Here is a 19,478-nt window from a genome sequence, read left to right on the forward strand (position 1 = left end):
CAAGCACCAGCACCTCTTGAATTGAAGAGGATTGCCCAACCTTGATAGAGGAGGTCCATAGCTTTGGGATGCTCCTTGCTATGCGAACACTCCATGAATCTGTTATGAACATCTAGTTATGAACAAGGGTGAAATAATTATTCCCTCCCGAGTCCAAGGAGAGAAGTGCTGAAGGATTTGATGATGTCTCTCTGAAACACAGGCTGCAAGATGATCTACTCTATGGGAGTGCAGTATCGGGGTACTTTTAGTCTGGGCATCCTGTAGTTTCAATTTCACCCTCAGTTGACTAGCTAACTATGTGCCTTTTGTGATAGTGGGAATGTGATAGTTAGGCTACAGCCATGATTTTCTTTTAGCACAAACCCTGAAAAAATTTCCTTGGCTGTAAGCTTGCAGAGGGATGGTTGGAAATGAAATTACTGATTTCTGGAGGCCTGAACTAAAAGTGATTACATTTAGAATTTCAGCTAGGATAATATCCTTTCAATGGCATGAGAATGAAGGTGTCTAAAATCGGTGCTAAAGGTTTGTTACCTCTGTATGAACCGGGAAAGTGAGTGAAGGAATCTCACAACAGTTTCTCACTCCTATTTGTTTCTGTAGAAGTTATCTTCAAGCCATTTTAACAGCTTTATATTTTACCCTAACACAACATCTCCCAGCTCTTGCTTCTTACCAGAATTGCTTAACTTCTCACTCTTACTGCTCTTCAGAGTGCACAGCCGTTGTAGTTAGAAACATAAGCCACTCTTGTATTCCCCACTCTGAGGGGCTGAGCATGCTGCTGCCTCCGTATTCAGAGCTCCTGCCAGCAAGAGGAGCTAGAAGAAATCAGAGATGGAGCTCAAGCCACCCACCCACAGACACTGTGAGCATTAACCTGTCGGGGAGGCTGGCTAGCTATTTCCTGCTAGATTAAAGCCAAACTTCAGTAACAATATCACAATAACCCAAAAGAAGCTAAGATTGCAAGAAGATGATCATCTTTATTAGAGTAGATACAGCAATTCAGTACATGAAAGAACTAGAAATAATTGAAAAGCTAACCCAATTCGCAAATTAATCACCACTAAATGGATGAATCTACCTAAACTTTGTGTGGCCAAGAATTTTCTGTGCTTTAAGATAGTAATTTCCAGCAGTTTAGTGATTCCTCTCCATTTCAATTCCTGTGTGGTCTGCTTTTTCTCATGTTGAAGATGGCTCTTGGAGGACTTTCAGTACTATTTTCCATCTGCCAGCTTGTCTCTTTTGTCTATAATAATATGGAGAGAAAGAACAGCAATTACTTAAGCATAACACACATGAGACCACTCTGCAATGGGTGCTGAGCTTAGTTTGTGTCTCATCTCTCATTCCCTTCTCTCAGAAGTTTTCTTCTTCATAGCATTGATTTGAATCATATATCACTTTTACAATACAGTTGACCTTTAAAAGCTCAAGGCAAGTTTTACTTGCATGTTCATGCAATTCCCCTGAGCTGGCCAAGCTTAAATTTCTTGTATCCTTTCATCTGGGGGAATGATTACGCATTTTGTGCTTCACTTAGCCTTTACTGTAGCATAGTCTGAGATTTTTTCCTGATGTCTAACATCTTTTCATGACTGAATTTTTTTTAATTCTATCCAGAGTCATCATTTGTTACTTATTAGATTTTTTTCTGTGACACAAATCAGTGCAGCAGCCCAGTCTCTAGAATGGACACAACTGATATCTTTTCATGACTGAAATTTTTTAAATTCTATCCATCATTTGTTACTTATTGGATTTTTTTCTGTGACACAAAACAGTGCAGCAGCCCAGTCTCTAGAATGGACACAACTACCATAATGGATGTATATTTCCTTTTAGAAAATAAAACTTCTTTACTCCTAAAGGTTTCCTGAAAGAGAAAGAATTCTTACCGGCAGTTCCAGAAAGGGAGCCAAACATCCTGTAGAACAAAGAGATAACAGTTGAAAGGAGAGGCAACACATCAAATGCTGTGTGAGATAAGACTGTATGAAAGCAAATTCTTTATCAGGTGCATTTTGTATATAGTCTGAGAAGAGATCTCAGACTATAAGGTCATCTCCTTCCTCTCCCTAACTGGTCAGGAGAGGGAATTGTTGTAGGAAATATATTTTTAAACCACTGCCGTGGGAAAAGACAATTATGGAAAAGGAGGAATAGAGGAAATCAAACCCTTTCAACTCCTACCTCATTTTTTGGTTCCAGGCTATGAGAAATTTTCCTCCTTGAGGCTATATGTGAAATGACAGATAGCTGTGCTCCCATGTGGGTGGTCCACTTAATGGCTATCTGGAAAAAGCTATCTTGTCTGCCTTCTCTTCAGAATATTTTCTTCTACACTGATTCCTATGAGGCAAGAGCCATTTAACTGGTAACAGGAAGTTTGTGCGAATTTGGTGTTAATCCTTATAGTCTATAGAACATTACTCACTGCACTATGTTTCCTGAATGTCAAGCAGCTAATGATTAGTTGCCACTTTAACTGTTTGTTGCATTTAATCTCTTGTACTGCTTGTCAGTTTGCCTTTTTGTTTAGAAACTCTTTGAGATATTCACTTAATGTAAACGGGAATTGTAACATTTCTAGCTCCATCATGGTCCAGAAAAATTAATTTGTTAAATATTTTAGAACCCCAGGAGTGTTTGAAGTTGTGTTTAATGTGGGGCTGTGGCAAATGAGCACCGTGCATGGTCAAACTTTATGAGGCTAAGCACAAAGGTTTTCTGCAGTGAGCAGAGTTACTTACTGGGACTCCTGGCCTTCCAGGAGTTGTCGGTAAGTAGTGATCTCTTGCTCCAGTCGAGTCTTGATATCCATGAGGATCTTGTATTCGCTGTTCTGGCGCTCCATATCAGCTCGGAGCTCAGCCAGCTGTGCCTCGATGCTGCCAATCAGGCCCTGGATCTGTGCCAGCTGGGCACCGTAACGCCCTTCTGTGTCTGCCAGGGTGCTTTCCAGCGCGGCTTTCTGAGAGCAGAGAGGTTGGAGGGGAAACCACAAAAAGGTTGCTGCCAGATGCAAGACTCCTTGTAGGGAGGGGAATATGTACCCATTTCAGTGTGGGGGTTCATGCAGTGCAAATTTTAATGTACCATGCTGAGCTGGGACTGAAGTTCTATTTCCAGCCCTTGGAGGGTGCGTCTCAGGTCAGTGACTTCGGACTTGCTGCTCTGCAGTTGTTCAGTATTGACAGCGACTTCACGGTTCAGCTCTTCAGTCTGAAACAGGGAAGACATTATGTGAGAAACGTGGGGCCTCTAAGCAGAGGTCATAAGGCTTTCACAGCAGTTTTCTGTGTGTTTTAATAATTATTTTGTTTCTTTCACAGATTTTTTTGGTTAGTATTTGTATAGTATGGAGTTTTTTCTACCTTGTTGTGGAACCAGGCCTCAGCATCCTTCCTGTTCTTCTCAGCCATGTGTTCATACTGGTCTCTCATATCAGCCAGGATCTTGGACAGGTCAATGCCTGGAGCAGAGTCCAGTTCAACACTGACTTGGCCAGCTACTTGCCCTCCCAGGGCACTCATTTCCTATGTGGACATGACAGAGGAAGACAAAAGAGGGTACAATCATAAACTGAAAACATTATGAACCTTCTGTTCTTTCTTCAAGGGCTAAGGTCTGACTGACTCCCCTTAAATACTTGCAGGGGGTATCTTTAGTTTCTCAATCTACACAGAAATCTTTTCTTCACTGTTGGAGAGCCCAGGACAGTCCTGAGGGACTCCACATTTCCACACACTGTTTTTCTAATGTCACTTTCAAACATGTTTCTTGGGGGTCTTTCACCTCCTCATGATTTTTCTTTAGGTAAGCCAGCTCCTCCTTTAAGTTTTCAATCTGCAGCTCCAGGTCTGTTCTAGCCAGGGTGAGCTCATCCAGGACCCTGCGCAGGCCATTGATGTCAGCCTCCACGCTCAGGCGAAGAGCTTGCTCTGTTTCAAACCTTAAAAAGGCAAAACAAAACTATTCAGGTTAGCTGATTAAGCCAGCCCACCATGAAACACATTATTTGCTATAAATGTATCTGGTTTTGTAGGATTTATGATGTAGCAAACACTGCCCAACATTAAACTTTTCTTCGCATATTTTACAAGATATAAAATTTTCCATGGTGCACATAGTGCTTTCAGCAAATACATAAAGGGCTGAACTGCAACGACAGGATCAAACTAGTGTTCATACAGAGATTTTATAGGCATTCCTTTCTTTTTTTCACAGCCACTGCCTTTTGGCTCAACTAGGATTTTTGCCTGCTCAAGAGACCTTTTTTTCCTTTCAGAAATTACTCACTTGGTTTTGAAGTCGTCAGCAGCCAGCTTGGCATTGTCAATCTGCAAGACAATCTTCGAGTTGTCGATAGTGGCATCGAGGATCTACAAACAATGAGAATTCATTGCTGAGGCTGAAACAACTATGTTATCTTCTTTCCTGATCTGAATATAAAAGACTTAAGATTCTAGTTCATCTGTAGCTACACCAAATATTGGTGTAGCTAAGTGTATTTTACTTGGTCTCAGTTGGATAAGTATCAATGATCTATAGCAATTATGTAGCACAGATTTGTCACAGTACTTTTGCCATGATTGTCAGTTATGGATTGGTCCTCTTACTCTTGTCTGGCATATGAAGTGGCTTTTAGCTAGAAGTCCCACAGTGAGACAAAACTACGTGCTGACTTGGAGGGAGAGGACTTTGGTGAGCCAGGGGGTAGGTGATGTTTTAGGACTCCACCAGGGGGATGGAACACCTCTCCTGTGAAGACAGGCTGAGAGAGTTGGGGTTGTTCAGCCTGGAGAAGAGAAGGCTTCGGGGAGACCTTATTGCAGCCTCTCAGTGCTTAAAGGGGGCTTAGAAAAAAGATGGCAGCAAACTTTTCAGCAGGGCCTGTTGCGACAGGACAAGGGGGAACGGCTTTGAACTGAAGGGGGGTAGATTTAGACTAGATACAAGGAAGAAATTTTTTATGCTGAGGGTGGTGAAACACCGGCACAGTTGCCCAGAGAGGTGGTAGATGCCCCATCCCTGGAAACATTCCAGGTCAGGTTGGACAGGGCTCTGAGCAGCCTGATCTAGTTGAAGATGTCCCTGCCCACGGCAGGGGGGTTGGACTAGATGACCTTTAGAGGTCCCTTCCAACCCAAACTATTCTATGATTCTATGACTGAGGCAAGAAGCCTATTTCCTGGAGAGATGCAAAGTCTGCAGACCCCTCTTGGCAGAATTTGTTCTCATTATGCATTTTCTTAACAGTGGGAAGTGATTACAAGCTCTGTATGATTTTAAAATAAATGACATGTTTGTGTTTGTAAACAATATGGGTTCATACTGCATTTGTGTAGTCTTTGTTAAGTCTATGTTAAACAAAACATTTTTGTTTCCTAGAATATCCCGGATAGTGTTTATTGATTCTTCTAATGCATCATGAAAGCCCCTGAAGGAAATTTTGTTTATTTAGAAGTAATCCCTGTTAATTTTTACCTAGAAAGCATGTCTTTTTTGCCTGCCACTTTTAAAACTCAAAAGGTCATCCACAAAAACAGCTGAAACAACATTTTGTCTTCCCCTAACTAAGGGGAGTAAAAGACAGGAGGGAAAAGTACTAAAAGGAGAAAATCTAATTGCCAGTTCTACCTTTACTGGAGCTCAGTTTTTGAAATCAGTGAGAATGTGAATGGGTTGAAGCAAGGAGAAAGTAAACTGTGTGGGAGCGGTCATGAACTCCAAGCTGAACTGTGAAAACTAAACCTCAAGTTTTCTTTCATTTATTTACATAGCTTAATCAGCTACTACCTGTGTTTTCCAGGGTGTGTATCATCTCAAAGTTATCTGTTATCAGGTACCCATGGGCTATTGGGGCAAATCCTGCATTTATATATGGGATTGATTACTTCATGTCTGCTACTTCTTTTTTCCATAAGCCAAATGTTTCAGCACTCTTATTTCAATTCCAAGCTTAAGTAAGTGAAATGTGAAAGAAAAATAAATGTATGGTGATGAAATGTTGAGCTGCTATCTTCATTCACATTTACAAAATTGTACTTAAGCAATTTTTATTTTTACTGTTAAAGCAATGTGTATGTGCCTCTGAAGTTTTTCAAGCTGTATGGCAGGTTGCTGTCATTCTTTGGCTTTTATATTTATCAGTATATATATGGTCATATATATATTAACTGGTCATACGTGTGTATATGACCAGCATGTGTGTGTGTGTATATATATGTGTGTGTGTAATTATCTATATATAGAGAGAATATGTATGGGAGGGGGAGAGAGAGAGAATTAAGTACTAAGGCATCTCAGACTGACTGTTTTGTACATTCTCTTAGCTAACATTTTAAAAAGTAGATAATTCCATACTGATAATTTTCTCTATCCACCCCGCCCAATCATTACATATTCATTTCATCTTCCTCTCCTTTTCATAAACTGCAATGCCTTCTGGGTGTTTTCCTAGTGAAGTTTTTCTCTTTGGGTTTTTATGCTTCCTTCTTAAGTACAAATCTAAGATGATTTGTAATAAATTTTAACACCTACCTTGTCCCGAAGGTCTTCGATAGTCTTGTAATAAGGACTGTAGTCCCGAGCTGGGCCTGGTCCTTGTTTTTGGTACCAGTCTTGGATTTTAGTTTCAAGATCAGAGTTTGCCTCTTCCAGCGCACGCACTTTGTCCAGGTAAGATGCGAGGCGTTCGTTCAGGCCTTGCAGAGTTGCCTTTTCATTTCCTGAGAGGAGGCCATCACCGCTACCCAAACCACCACCATAACCACCACTAAAGCTGCTGCTAAAACTACTTCCATATCCACCACCCAGGCCGCTTCCTAGGCCAGAAGAGACAAATCTAGCAGAAGACACTGACACACCCCTGCCACCAGATCCCCCATGGATGCTTGGAGCCCTAAAGCAACCTCCACCAAAATGGACTGAGGAGCCAGGAGGTCGCCCTGCCACAGAAGAGGTAATTTGCCTGAAGCTGTAACTGGCCATGGTAAGAAATACCAAGGACCTAACTCAAGCTGCAGCTCACACAGTTTGTGATCCTGAGGCAGGAGTGTGTGCTCCTTTCCCCCACCCCACCTCTTTTATGCCTGTGACAATGGGAGTTGTCTCCAGGATGTGTTATCTGAGACCCGTGAAATTTATCAGCCTTAAGCCTTCTGCCAACACGGCAATTCCTCTTATTGGTCAGTTGCTATGAAGTGGGCTGTGTTTCTTTCCCAAATACCTTCATGCACAGGAGCTGATTCCCTCCCCCTGACCATTGCCTCGTGAAGCAAAAGATGGGATTCAGAGGAGGCGTCACCCTGCTGAGGGGAGCATTCATAAATCTAGTTATAGTTTACCTGCATGGAAACAAAAGGACTGGGAGTGCACAGCCCTGCTGCAGCCAACGCTGCGTCCATAGCGAAGTCACACGACAACTTTCGTCATGTAATCTCAGGAAAGAGTTTTAATACAGAGTGATTAAGTTAGTAATTGGTAGACTGATAACAGAGCTTGAAAGGAGGCCAAATGGTGAACAATATGTGTGGACCTTGACAAAACAGGTTCCCACCCCTCTGTTTTCCTTATTTCCCTTGAGAAAAATTCTTCTTTCAGAAGTAACATTTTCACTGTTTCTTTCTTTGCTCTCAGTTCCTTTTGGGCTGACAGTAGAAGAGAGGGTCTGACAGAGAACGTCTTGTCTGAAAGAGTCTGGTTTTCTACAGAAACAAGAATCCTTTTCAAGGAACCGTAGCTGTGTTTGTAGCAGAGATAAGCATTACACTTCCCTGAGTCCCTGGGGAGTGAGCAACAACAGAAACAAGTGCCTGATTATGCATTTAGTCCTTTCATTGCTACTGAAAGAGAGAAGTAAACAGAAGAAACATAATCACTTAGTCTTCTGGTCTCTGAGATTCATGTTTAAGTTTAACACTTAAAATGTTTAAGTCCTCTGTTAGCCAAGATGCATTTTCAAAAGCAATGTTGCTTTTGTTACTGCAAGCTCCTCCATGAGCATGCCTAACATGCAAATGGATATTTACATCTTTTCTTCCATTCTCTTTCTTTCACTTGCCACCCCTCACTCCCTCCAAACCTCTGGGACTCTCCAGGAGAACTGCTTTAAAGAAAGAAAGAGTAAGCTGGCCTACTGCCATTTGCAGCTTTCAGGGAGCAACCAGGCCTCGGCAGAAATTCTGCTACGTACAAGTGCTTCCACTAAACAGAACCTTTGGAGCACAAGATGCATGCGGTGATGTTTCAATGAGAAATCCATTTAATACCAAAATAAAGAACTAAAGATAAGCCAGATGAAATGCGTACTCTGTGTGAGGGCCTGTCTAGTCTTTCTATACCAATAAAAAATGCATCCGGTATTTTAGACCACGCATTAGTGCTGTACTCACTTTGTACAAAGAGAAACGTCAAACTGCAGGGCAAATATAGGGAGGGTAAAAGAACAAATATACAAACTGGAAGCTGGCCAAGGCACCTGTATCAACAGCCCCATTGGTCTGTGTCTAATTATGAGGCTGCATCAGAAAGAAGAACTCTGCAGTGACTCAGGTACAGAATATATCACTTGATATATGCAATATATGTACCATACATTACCCGGCCGTGATGCTATAGCCTAGGGGCATCACAGCGGAGTTCTTTTCTTTCTGTAGAGACTACTGCATTCACACAGCTCTTTAACTTGCACAGCAAAACTGTACAGCCGTTCCTAAGAGATATGGAGGACACTTCTGTCTGCCAAAGACACGCTGGTCATTCCTTCTGTAGATCTGAATGTCCTGTTCAGCCCTGGGTAGGAAAAACCTGCCCAACAGGTAACTGTTCCAAGTCCTGTGGATAGGTGAAATAATAGTATGAGAAAGTTACTGTCTGCCTGCAGACAAAAAGACAGCTACAGAAGAACAGCTATTTTATTGTTAAATATTGAAGTCCATAGGTAGAGCATAAAGAACATAAGTCCATGTGCTTTTCTTCACTGAACAGAAATGCAAGAAGCTTAAAGGAGAACAAATACCAGTGTATTCTGATTTGTGTCCTGCTGCAATGAGAGGGGAACATCCTTCCCTCTAGGTACTCCTTCATCATTCCCTAGACTCGCATATCAGGTCCTCAAAGCAGTGTATTTTGGAGTTTAGCAAAATAAAATGCACATTTATGATGCTGCATAATATTTTATGATCCAATTAATGAAAATTGGGGTCTGGAAGGCCTCTGCATTCCCTCTGAAACCCTTTGAGTAAAAGCAGCAATCATCATACATTATACTGTGAGAATATTGGTAATGTACTGCAAGCAGGTTAGGTTTGCTTCAGCATACGGGGAAAAATTTCCCCAAAGAATGAATTGCAATTCTTCATGGCAGTTTGGAAGTACATCTGAAAGTGTCAGGAGAGGAAAAGCTTGGGAGATACTTTCAAATGGAGTAACTATTTAATCTTATTTATACCACCAAATATATCATAAGCTTCTAGTAGCAAATCAGTCCCTCGTGCAGCATTTTTACTAAAACTGCATTCTAAGTTTCCAGAAAGGTTTTGGTTTTCTTTTAACTTTACATCTCTCTTTTACCTCAGTGGCTGCGTGTGTTTGTTTTTGTTGGGACTCGCTTAAGGTGATAACATGTACTTAAATGCTTGGAAAAGCCTTTAGTATGGCAAAGTATTTGCTCAAGAAAGAAGGTGCTTTTATCATTCTGCATAGGTCTTTTTTTCTCCCACTACAATAAACTTAATTTATTGTAGGGTCAGCTTTTCCCTAAAGGAAGTATAAGGAATGGTCAACAAAAGGAATTTCCTTTATCTGCAACTTATCTGAGTGTAAGGGAGACACATTTATTAAAGTGAAGTCATCCAGTAGACTGGTGGAAACAGTCCACGCCCAAGCTCCTGGCTGAGAGCTGGTTCTGATTCGCCTTTGTCTACTCTGCTTTACTAGTCACTACTGCTTTATAAAATTGTTCATATTGTTTCAGGGTATTTGTATTAATTGTCCTGTAAACCATTTTTTATTGCCCTTGAGTGGCACTGGCATATACTTCACTCTTCTCACATCCTGCTAACTTTGTTTCCAGGGATTGCTAATGCAATTACAATTAAATGAACTCTGTAAACATTTTAACCTACATTATTGGTGCCTGCAATTCCACAGATGCTTCTATGGACGACTGAGGAAAGTCAGGTTATTATTCTGAATTTACCTTTTATATCTTTAAGTGTTTGTCCCTTCTGATAATTCTTCCTTTCTACCTCTGCTTCCATCAGTGAAAATGTGCTTCTCGACTCTTGTGTGTGCATATTTTTGGTCTTCATCTTTTCTCTTGCTCATCAAAACTTTGGCCACCCCACCCTACTGATCATGTCATATGCCCTCCTAAAACCACAACTTTGTATGGTTTTCTCTCCTATTGAGGGTCATAGGCATGAAACATTTGAATCTCTTTAATTCAAACACAAAATTTTCTATTTTTTCTTTAAATTTCCTTGTGGGAAGAACCAATGCTAACAAGAACTGATCTGCAGCTGGTACTGAAATGACTGTGTTGAATGGCTGCCTAAGATACAATTTTTAGCTTTCTTGCTTTTATATCCTATCATTAATCTTTTTTTTTTAATCCTCACAAACCTTGCATTGCCACATATTCACTGAATGTGCCAACAGATTCAAAGACAAGAATATTTATGTGCTGAAAAGGCAGGTCCTAGCACATGCACACACAGATGCTAACAGTTTAAAAAGAGGGTAGATAAGAGCAGAGAGCAACACTGATCACTTTCTCAAAATTATTATTTTTGCAAAGTAGAGGGAATGTGATTTGGTGAAGAGAAATGCATGTGGGTGCCCCGATTTCTGCATTGAAAGACATGAGAAATAAGGTCACGTAAGGGTTCAGTTTTAAAAGAAATTACGAGAGTAAGACGTGGGACAACTCATTTTTATTCAGGGGTCTAGTTCTTCCATGGCGGAAAAGAAACGATGATTCAGTAATTTGAGCTGAACTTTAAAGATAGGGATCCCTGTTCAGCTACAGGCTGCTTTAGTGATATCAGGACATATAATTTAATTTCTCAATGTTTCTAATTTATATAACATTTGAATAAGCTAGTATGAGGAAAATACATAAAAGATCATGAAGAACTCAAACATTTCAGTAACTGGGAGCAATGTAAATGCTTGGCAAATACTTGAAACTGGTTGTGGTGTGTACTTTTGGAAATACCTCATTATTGTATCTGTTTCCCTAGAAACATAAATACCTTTAAAGTCTTGACTTCTCTGTCAATCCAGAACAATAATGATAATGCACATCAGGGAGCAAAGTACCTGAGAGAGGAAAATAAAATAGATTTTCTTATAGTATGATTAAAAGTTGTGTGGGAAGAAAGGATCAGTTGGGACACCAAGCCCTAATGAGTGAAAGACAAGTCACTGGATATATTTTTACACTTCCTTTAGCCTGTTATCTGGTGGGTAAATCTCGGCAAGGTATGATGGCACTGGAAACTATTATTAAGAGTCAAATGTCTAACTGACGGGAGGATGTGTTCCAAAAGTCAGGTTTCTGCAGGCAGCAGCAATAAGCACTGCCAAAACCTAATAGAGTAAACCTGTCCCAGGCTTCAGAGGAACCAAGTACATGTTGAATGCTTGCCGTGTCAGCTGCAGTTCTGCAATGATTCATGCTGAAAGAGGAGGCCTAGAGCTACTCAGAGGGCATTTTCCCATAGGCCACATGGAAAATTCCTACCCCCCCAAAAAAATCACAGACTTGGTAGAAACACAGAGTAGATGAGTTTCATAGCACGGAGAGAGACGAGCTATTTTATTCTGTTCATGTCTGTAAAACATTTGGAGAGCATATTTGTATTTGTACTATTTATGTTTATGTGCTCATATATTTATATTTATATGCATATGTTTATATATTTGTATTTATATACTTATACATTTTTATTTCTCTTGCTAATTTTATAAGAATATATTCTGATCATAGTGACAAGCCACAGCTTCCAATAAGGGTAGAGATTTTACTGTGCAAGCATTAAACACGTTCTTCATCAAATTAGAAAACAAGGAGCTCTCTTTGTACCCTGCTGATGGATCCTGTCAACTGGATTTGGGCTTTCCTGATCCTACAGGTGGTTTCACACTGGTTTTTGCTTGAGATAAATTCTCAGAGTCTCCAGATCTCTGTTAGGCTCAGTGAGAAAATCAAACTCTGTTTGCTCTACGAGAGCAAGTCCTGTAGCCACTAGTTTGAAGAGCTACTGCCAGGGAAGCATTTTTAAAACAGCTTGTTCTCATAGCAACTATCAGCTCACGGGGAAACACGTTCTGCAGCCTTGGTTTTGTCTGCCCAGAATGACTGCATACCTTTAGGGAAGGAAAAGGGTATTTCTAATTACTCTAAGTTTGTTGCATTTTCAAAAAGAAGTAGTTTAAAGGCAAATTTCACAGTATTTGTGTGTACCAGGTAGGTTACCTTCCTGGACAGTCCTGGCTATTAACTGTAACTGAGAACCATGGTTTTCCACCAGCCTCTGACACTTGTATTCAGCTTTAAATCTTCTTTTCATTAAACACTAAGGTCTGCACCAACTGTCTAGATATTTTGGGCAGACCACCACCACCACCAAATCAAGCTGACTGAAATACTTGCTGAGTGCCTTTTCACTCTTTTCTAATGGATTCAGCTTTAATAACTAATAAAACCTGTAAGATTCTGGTGACATGATTTCTAATAGCATTTTCAACACAAAGAAGTTGTCAGCATTAGTTTAAAATGTTTGCGTGTATAATCACTATGAGCTTTTTGGTACTGCCATAATTTTTGACAGTCTGACATCAGGTTGTGGGAAAGAACTGAACTAAGATTAGAAATGTTGTAAGAAAATGTTGATTAATAAGGCTGTAAGTGCCTTTGATCCACAGTCGCACTCCTGCTGCCAGGGCTGTTTAAGCACAGGAGTGCATGCCAGTGGAAAGGTGTTCCCTGCAGCCAGTCTTTGCAACGCATCTCCGAGCGTGGGTTCATAAATAGTGGGTTATTAGGAGTAATTGCAGTGTGCATGAACTTCTCTTTAGGCAGTACTAAATAAGTTATGAAAGTCAGCTCCAGTGCACCTGAAATTGCACGTTCACTGTATCAACCGTGAGAGAGCATTTGCCCTTAATGTCTGTCATTGTGTCAAAATACTTAAAGAAATTCAGAAGTTTGTTGGGATTGCCACTCCAAAATGTTATGTATTACATGAAACTTAATAGAAATATGTTACTTGGAATACAGAAAGAAAGGATTTTCCTGCAGGAATTTTTGTTCTTGCTTAACTTGACCACTATTATTTTTCATGATTATGGTAGGCTGGTAAATGTGAGAAATATCACAATAGTAGCTTCCTTTCATCTGATTTTTTATCAGAGGCACAGTGAATCACATATTTTCCTTTTTCATTACTTGAGACAGTGGTGGGGGCCAAGAGGGAAGTCTACCTTGCAAAAGGCTGTCTGAAGTGAAAGGGCCTGGCCCGGCTGCAGGCAGCAGGCGCTGCCTCAGTGATACCATTTCCTTGTAGCCAAGAGTGCAAGAGACTTTGGAAAGAGCGTGCACAAAGCTGCAAGACTTAGAAGCAATGGGCTGTTGTACCTGTCCGTGCTTGACAGCTGCCTTTGCAAACAAAAACATTTGTTGTGGATCTAGATCCTGCAGGTACATGGCAGTCCTGCAGCATGAAGCCCCTCAGAGAATTCAGTCCACTAATTTCTGGTTCTTGTTTTGGATTCTTCTCTATCCAGCTATTTCCCCCTCTCATCTTCATCTAACCTCCTGAAAATGTTATATTATGCAGGTGGAGATGATTAATTTCCAGAATTAAGAAACTCAAACACACCCAAAGATTATAGTGCACAATACTTTGGTTGCCTTTGGAAATAATAGTACAAAATGTGAGCATCTCCACAGTCCCCCCTACAGGCCTGTTTTTTAAACACAGCACCATTTAATTGAACCTCATTCTTAATAAAATTCTTCTCTTCACTTGGTAATACCAGGCTCCCTGTCTGTCTGTGGCAGCCACTGTTGTTACTAAATGAATTGAAAACAGAGGTGAAACAACTTCAACGCTAATTAAACACATGCAAGAACAATCCAGGAGGTTTTGACTTAATCTGAATTTGCTAATTTCATGTGGAATTACCTCAAAACCTTTAGGCAGAATTATGTGAAACAGATAATTCCTCTCCTTCTCTTCCTTGTCCTTCGTAAAGAATTAATTTCCAACGTTTTTACTCTCTGTCTGTTAATTTGGTTTATTACCCCATCTGGTATCACAACGTTATCCCTGTGGAAAATGTATTTATTTTATTATTATTTAAGCTGTTCTTTCCTTGGCCTAACTGTTTCCCAGGTCTGAGCCTTGAATTTAATTTTGAGACTGTATTGAACAGCTTCTGTCACAAACCCTGTTGTATATTTTCTGAATTTGCCACTAGAGGATGCTGTGCAAACCGACACGCTGTATGGACTGACATGCTGCATTGTCAGCTTCAAAAAAAGCCTATCCCTTGTGCCGAACTGTAGGACATAGTTCTGCTGTGTGGTTAGCCAAAGGAACAGAACTATACTGCACCACAGAAGAGCGGAGTACGGTGTTCCCTTGTATTGACACTGCAAATGTAGACTGCTTTCAGCTCACCCCATCTTGTTTTGATGGGCTTTGATGTTACAATGGGCAAATTATGCTCGGGTAAGTCCTGCCTAATAACTCCATCCAGCAAAGTCAAAGGAAAGGCAGAGGCGGGTGTGCTGGGCTCAGCGGTGGACGCAGCCTCAGTTCATTACTGTTAAAACGCTCTGCAGAGACTGAGGGCAGCACACCCAGCACCGAGGTTTCTCCCCTTGCCCACTTAAGAGAGACCCCAGAAGAGAAACAGGAGACGCAAGAATGTTCCTGACAGACAGCCCAGAAAACAATTGGGTCCTTTCTGGGATCAGAAACATTCTTTCTATTTAAACTGTGGTCAAATAAGGTATTTCATCCCAAAGTCCATTATAGCTGGCTAATGCTGAGGTTTAGACCTTTTTCTTTGAGGTAGTCAGCTCTGGTTGATATGAGAAGTAAAATGGAGCATAAGGCAGAACATGAGTCTCTGTTAGCTTGTACAGGAGCATGAGAGTCCTGTTGTGACTCAAGGGAGAGGTATTTTTGCTTTGACTTTACAAATCTCCTTTGTTTTCTAGGGAAATAGTTTCTCTGACTCATCTCTCTTTTCTGCTGTGCTGAGGATTCGGCTTTGGATTGTAACATGTCGACAGTTTGATACCTTTTAAAATAATACATTGTTATCCAAAAAGGTGATATTTTACCTGTCCTGAATCTGTTTGCAAATCAAAGTGCAAGTGAAAAGCTATTTGACAAAATAAAAAATGTTAGTGATATATGTGCTGTTCAGAGAACAATGAAGGCTTGTGAGACCCACCCTTATTTGTTACAGGGCAGCAGTTGAATCACTCACCTGATATGCGGTAGACCCTGTTCAGCTACTTTCTCAGCCCATTGCAAATCAAAGACTGAAATACAGATTTGTAAGTTTTAAATGAATGAGGTATGACACCAATTTTTCTTCCTCTAACATAAGTGTGTTACATGAAGTGGAGCAGTTTTAGTAAGAAATATTGAACCGTGCTTCCACCCCTCCATCCTCCACCCAGCCATCCAGAACGCTGTACAACCATGGAGCTAGGAATACTGTCTTATGAGATAAGAGTACACACTTCTTTTGTTTTGAACCATCAGATAAAAGACCTGAGCCCAGATCTTCCAACATGTCAGGAGGAATAATCCTATCCATTGAACTTTGTGTTATAAGGAGAACTTCTTTGCATACTCATCACTCATTTCCTGATCTAATACTTTGCTTTTATTGAACAAGATTAGATAGAGCCCTCATCTAGAAGTTGGGAGAGAGGGCTGCCTGAATATGATTGTTGTCTCATTCAGTGACCCAAAGGCAAATGGTTTTGATTTGCCAAAATTTTCATGAAATTTTGGGTTTAATTAATCCTGATTGTTTCAGTTCAGCTGCTGAACTGGCAAATCAACTACTTGCACATCCCTTGCAATGTTTGCTATGAAAAAGGGTTTCACCCATCCTTTTTTCTTCCCTATAGGTGTCACTCTTGAGTTTAATGTGAAGGTATTTGTTCATCTCCAATATTTTATCCAGACATCGTCTGATTAAGTTAGGATACACAATTTTCTTTGGGGCCATCTTACATAATACACCCAACCTTAATTTCTCCGTGAAGTTGTATCTCATTTGTTCCACCTAAATTTAAATACAATATTAATATACCAAATAGATTGTTGGACACACAGTTTTCTTTGCATTGCAGAAAAGTAAAGTTTTATTAGAGGCATTGTTATCAGCAGAAAGTAGATCACCAATTGCACTGCAGATAAGTGTATGTAGATACAGTGATTGTAGATGAAGAACAATATAAAAAGAAAGAAGTAGATAATTTTAGGAGAGTCCTAGGAATTTTTCATCTCGACTTCATGAACAAAATATGTAGAGCAATCTGTGCGTTGGGTAGGTACACACTGCATGTGCTGTGTGTATTAGCGCGTTGTAGGCTGGGCTGCTCAGATGGCAGTAGGTAGATCAGGGAAGACCAACGCGTTGGTGGTATCTTAACACACTCTTGACTGCCCTGTGGAATGAAAGAAGAAACTATTACTCTGATGGGGAAATCAAGAGTCTCTTGCAGCACTGACATTTCAGATGTATCCATTATTTAAATGTCCATCTGTGTTAGCGAGAGCGTGGGAAAGGAGCTTAGCGTGTTTCTGTAACTGAAGCTAAGACACCTTGAAATTAAGAGATTTGATTGTGAATGGTTTAATCTCTGTTGCAATTGCAAATGTGGAAGCCATAACACAGGGGATAATATTAACAGGAAAAGAGATGAAACACAGAATATGAAAGCCATGGGGACAGGATAAATTAGGATCCTCTTTGGAAGATGTTTCTTACCTGTCTTGTCACTAGATTGACCATGAGAGTAGGAGTTAGAAGAATAAGAGTGGGAGGATGTTATCCCTCCTTGGAGAGCTCCTTGAGATGTTCTGTGCAAGGAAAGGAGTTTTAATGAAAGGAATGATAAAAGCATTCATAAAGAGACATACTGTGACATAATGTGCAGTGCATGTAACAGCTCAGGTTTTCCTGGACCTTGCAAATATTTCTTTATATTTTTTTATTTCATTCCCTTCAGCTATATTTTCCTAGAAAGTTGTAGAAGCAGAAATAACAAAAGGCTGTGGAAGTATAATTCTTCTACTCTCACAGTCCAGCTGTGCTTGCTCATCTGTTGACAGAAGGCAGTATATTATTACAGTTTGGTTTTGCATGGTGATTCCTCTCATGGAATTCACCCTGCACAAACAGGCCAAGAGGAACTGCTTAACTAAAAATATGTCAGTAACTATATGCTCTGTGTTTCCCTTTGTGTTTAATATGCTTATTAAGTTTATTATATATACAATTCAATGCACATGCTGTGAAAAAATCTGTTGTATTTAGATTTCAACTACAGACTGGTAAAACATTCTACGCTGTCTTCTGTGAGTCCCAATAGAGAAAAGACTGTGAGTTTATGCCCTTATTTGCAAACAGAATACATACACGATGTCTTGCTGTCCCTCCTGCAGCAGTGCCCGGTACTGAGCAATCTCCTGTTCCAGGCGAGTCTTGATGCCCAGGAGCATCTTGTACTCCTGGTTCTGACTCTCCATCTCACAGCGGATGCTGGCCAGCTCCTCCTCTACAGAGTTAATCTGCCCTTGGATTTGTTGCAGCAGGCAGCCATAGCGAGATTCGGTTTCTGCCAAGGAGTTTTCCAGAGAGTTTTTCTGGAAGTGGAAATGCAGGAGTTTAGGCCCCGAGCTCTACCCCTCCCTGCCCATTCCGAGGAGGGAAGGGCCCTCAGCGATCCTGCCCTACGTACCGTGCTGAGCTGCGCCTGCAGTTCGATCTCCAGGTTCTGCATTTCGCGTCTCAGTTCAGTGAGCTGGTGGCTGCTTGTCTGGATGTCCTGGCTGCTAGAAGTGACCTGGCGGTTGACTTCTTCAATCTGCAGGAGTCAAACCCCAAACACACTTTCTGAGTGAGAAAAGCCCCTCAGGGAGCAGATTTGCTGACTGAGAGCTAAGATAGCCAGGGAGCCTCTCCCTTTCCTCCTGTCCTCATCGAGGACAGCCTAGTCATTGCTCCATAGACCCTGACGTTCCACCCACCTTTGCACATCAGACCTGGCCTGCTCCCCCTCTGCCACTGCAGTCTTTCCCCAGCAGCTCTTCCCTTCCCGTTCCCCAGCTGTGCAAGTGAGGTGCAGGTGAGCAGCCTCCCCCTTTTAGCCAAAGGCATTGCACACCCAGTACCAGGGTGTCTGGGTTTTCCCACAGAAGGAGACTCCACTTTGTACATTGCTCCGTACCTTGACTTCATACCACTGCTCAACCTCTCTGCGGTTCTTCTCGATGATCTGCTCATATTCGTTTCTCAGGTCGTTCAGTGTCTTTGTCAAGTCTTCGCCAGGGGCAGCATTGACCTCCACGCTCACGTCGCCACCAGTTTGAGACTGCAGCTGTCTCATTTCCTGCAGAGAGTCCAAAGAGGAAAACAAAGAGCACGGGTCATTTCTTCTGCTGGGGAGAGTGGGCAAAGCAGTATCAAGGTACAAAGGAATGACAATCACAGGACATAAGGCGGAATTTACTTGATATGTAACTTTGGGAACCCTGAAGAATCAAAGGACTACGTCTTGGCCATGCCATTTATCATTGGATCGTACCTCCTCATGGTTTCTCTTAAGGGCAATCAGCTCATCCTTCAAGGACTCTAGCTCGGATTCCAGTGAAGACCGAGTGCGAGTGAGATCATCCAGGAGATTTCTCAAGCCACTAATATCAGCCTCCACAGTCTGACGGATGACCAGCTCATTCTCATACCTGTACCAAAGAAAAGAGAAGCATTACACATTCGTTTCATTACAATGCGTCGGCTTGGTCATACCACTTGGGACAGGGTATCATCACCTGCGCTCATGAATCTCGTAAAATTCATGACATGAAAGGTGCAAGGTTCACAGAGAGGTACTCACTTCATTCGGAAGTCATCAGCAGTCACCTTGCTGTTATCGATGTCCAGAAGCAGTCTGTTATTGTCCACAGTGGCAGAAATGATCTGCAAAAGGGGAAGTTGGAGAGGAGTCTTTCTGTGTTCTAGACATCCAGGACAAGAGGAAAGAAGACCCGAAGCTTTGGTAGGGTGTTGTTGCGGGTCTTGGAATTGTTTCCTGCAGTAATGCAGGGGCCACAGAAAGTTGTTGAAATGCCATGTCACGGGAAGTGGTGTGTGCAAGACTTTGACTTCCCCAAACATTCTGGTGAAAGAGTATTTTG

General features: G+C 41.3%; 2 protein-coding genes across 2 annotated transcripts in view; both read right to left on the reverse strand.

The window, feature by feature from the left end:
- Positions 1–1,013: 1,013 nt before the first annotated feature.
- Positions 1,014–7,005, reverse strand: LOC103921618 (keratin, type I cytoskeletal 19). The gene is made up of 8 exons (XM_009329612.1): positions 6,556–7,005; positions 4,312–4,394; positions 3,808–3,964; positions 3,387–3,548; positions 3,109–3,234; positions 2,763–2,983; positions 1,908–1,936; positions 1,014–1,258 (listed from the first exon to the last, which is right to left on the reverse strand). Exons 1-8 carry the CDS (start codon positions 7,003–7,005, stop codon positions 1,227–1,229), a joined length of 1,260 nt encoding a protein of 419 aa, XP_009327887.1. The 3' UTR covers positions 1,014–1,226.
- A 9,701-nt stretch (positions 7,006–16,706) lies between these two features.
- The window catches only part of LOC103921631 (keratin, type I cytoskeletal 16-like), a 3,744-nt gene continuing 972 nt past the window's right edge, over positions 16,707–19,478 (reverse strand). The window contains exons 2-8 of the mRNA XM_009329624.1: positions 19,178–19,260; positions 18,869–19,025; positions 18,512–18,673; positions 18,023–18,148; positions 17,701–17,927; positions 17,050–17,141; positions 16,707–16,726 (exon numbers count right to left, since the gene is read on the reverse strand). Coding sequence (XP_009327899.1) covers positions 16,707–16,726; positions 17,050–17,141; positions 17,701–17,927; positions 18,023–18,148; positions 18,512–18,673; positions 18,869–19,025; positions 19,178–19,260 — 867 coding nt within the window. The remainder of the gene's footprint in view (positions 16,727–17,049; positions 17,142–17,700; positions 17,928–18,022; positions 18,149–18,511; positions 18,674–18,868; positions 19,026–19,177; positions 19,261–19,478) is intronic.

Source organism: Pygoscelis adeliae, unplaced genomic scaffold (genome assembly GCF_000699105.1).
Source record: "Pygoscelis adeliae isolate BGI_AS28 unplaced genomic scaffold, ASM69910v1 Scaffold388, whole genome shotgun sequence".
NCBI classification, from domain to species: Eukaryota; Metazoa; Chordata; class Aves; order Sphenisciformes; family Spheniscidae; genus Pygoscelis; species Pygoscelis adeliae.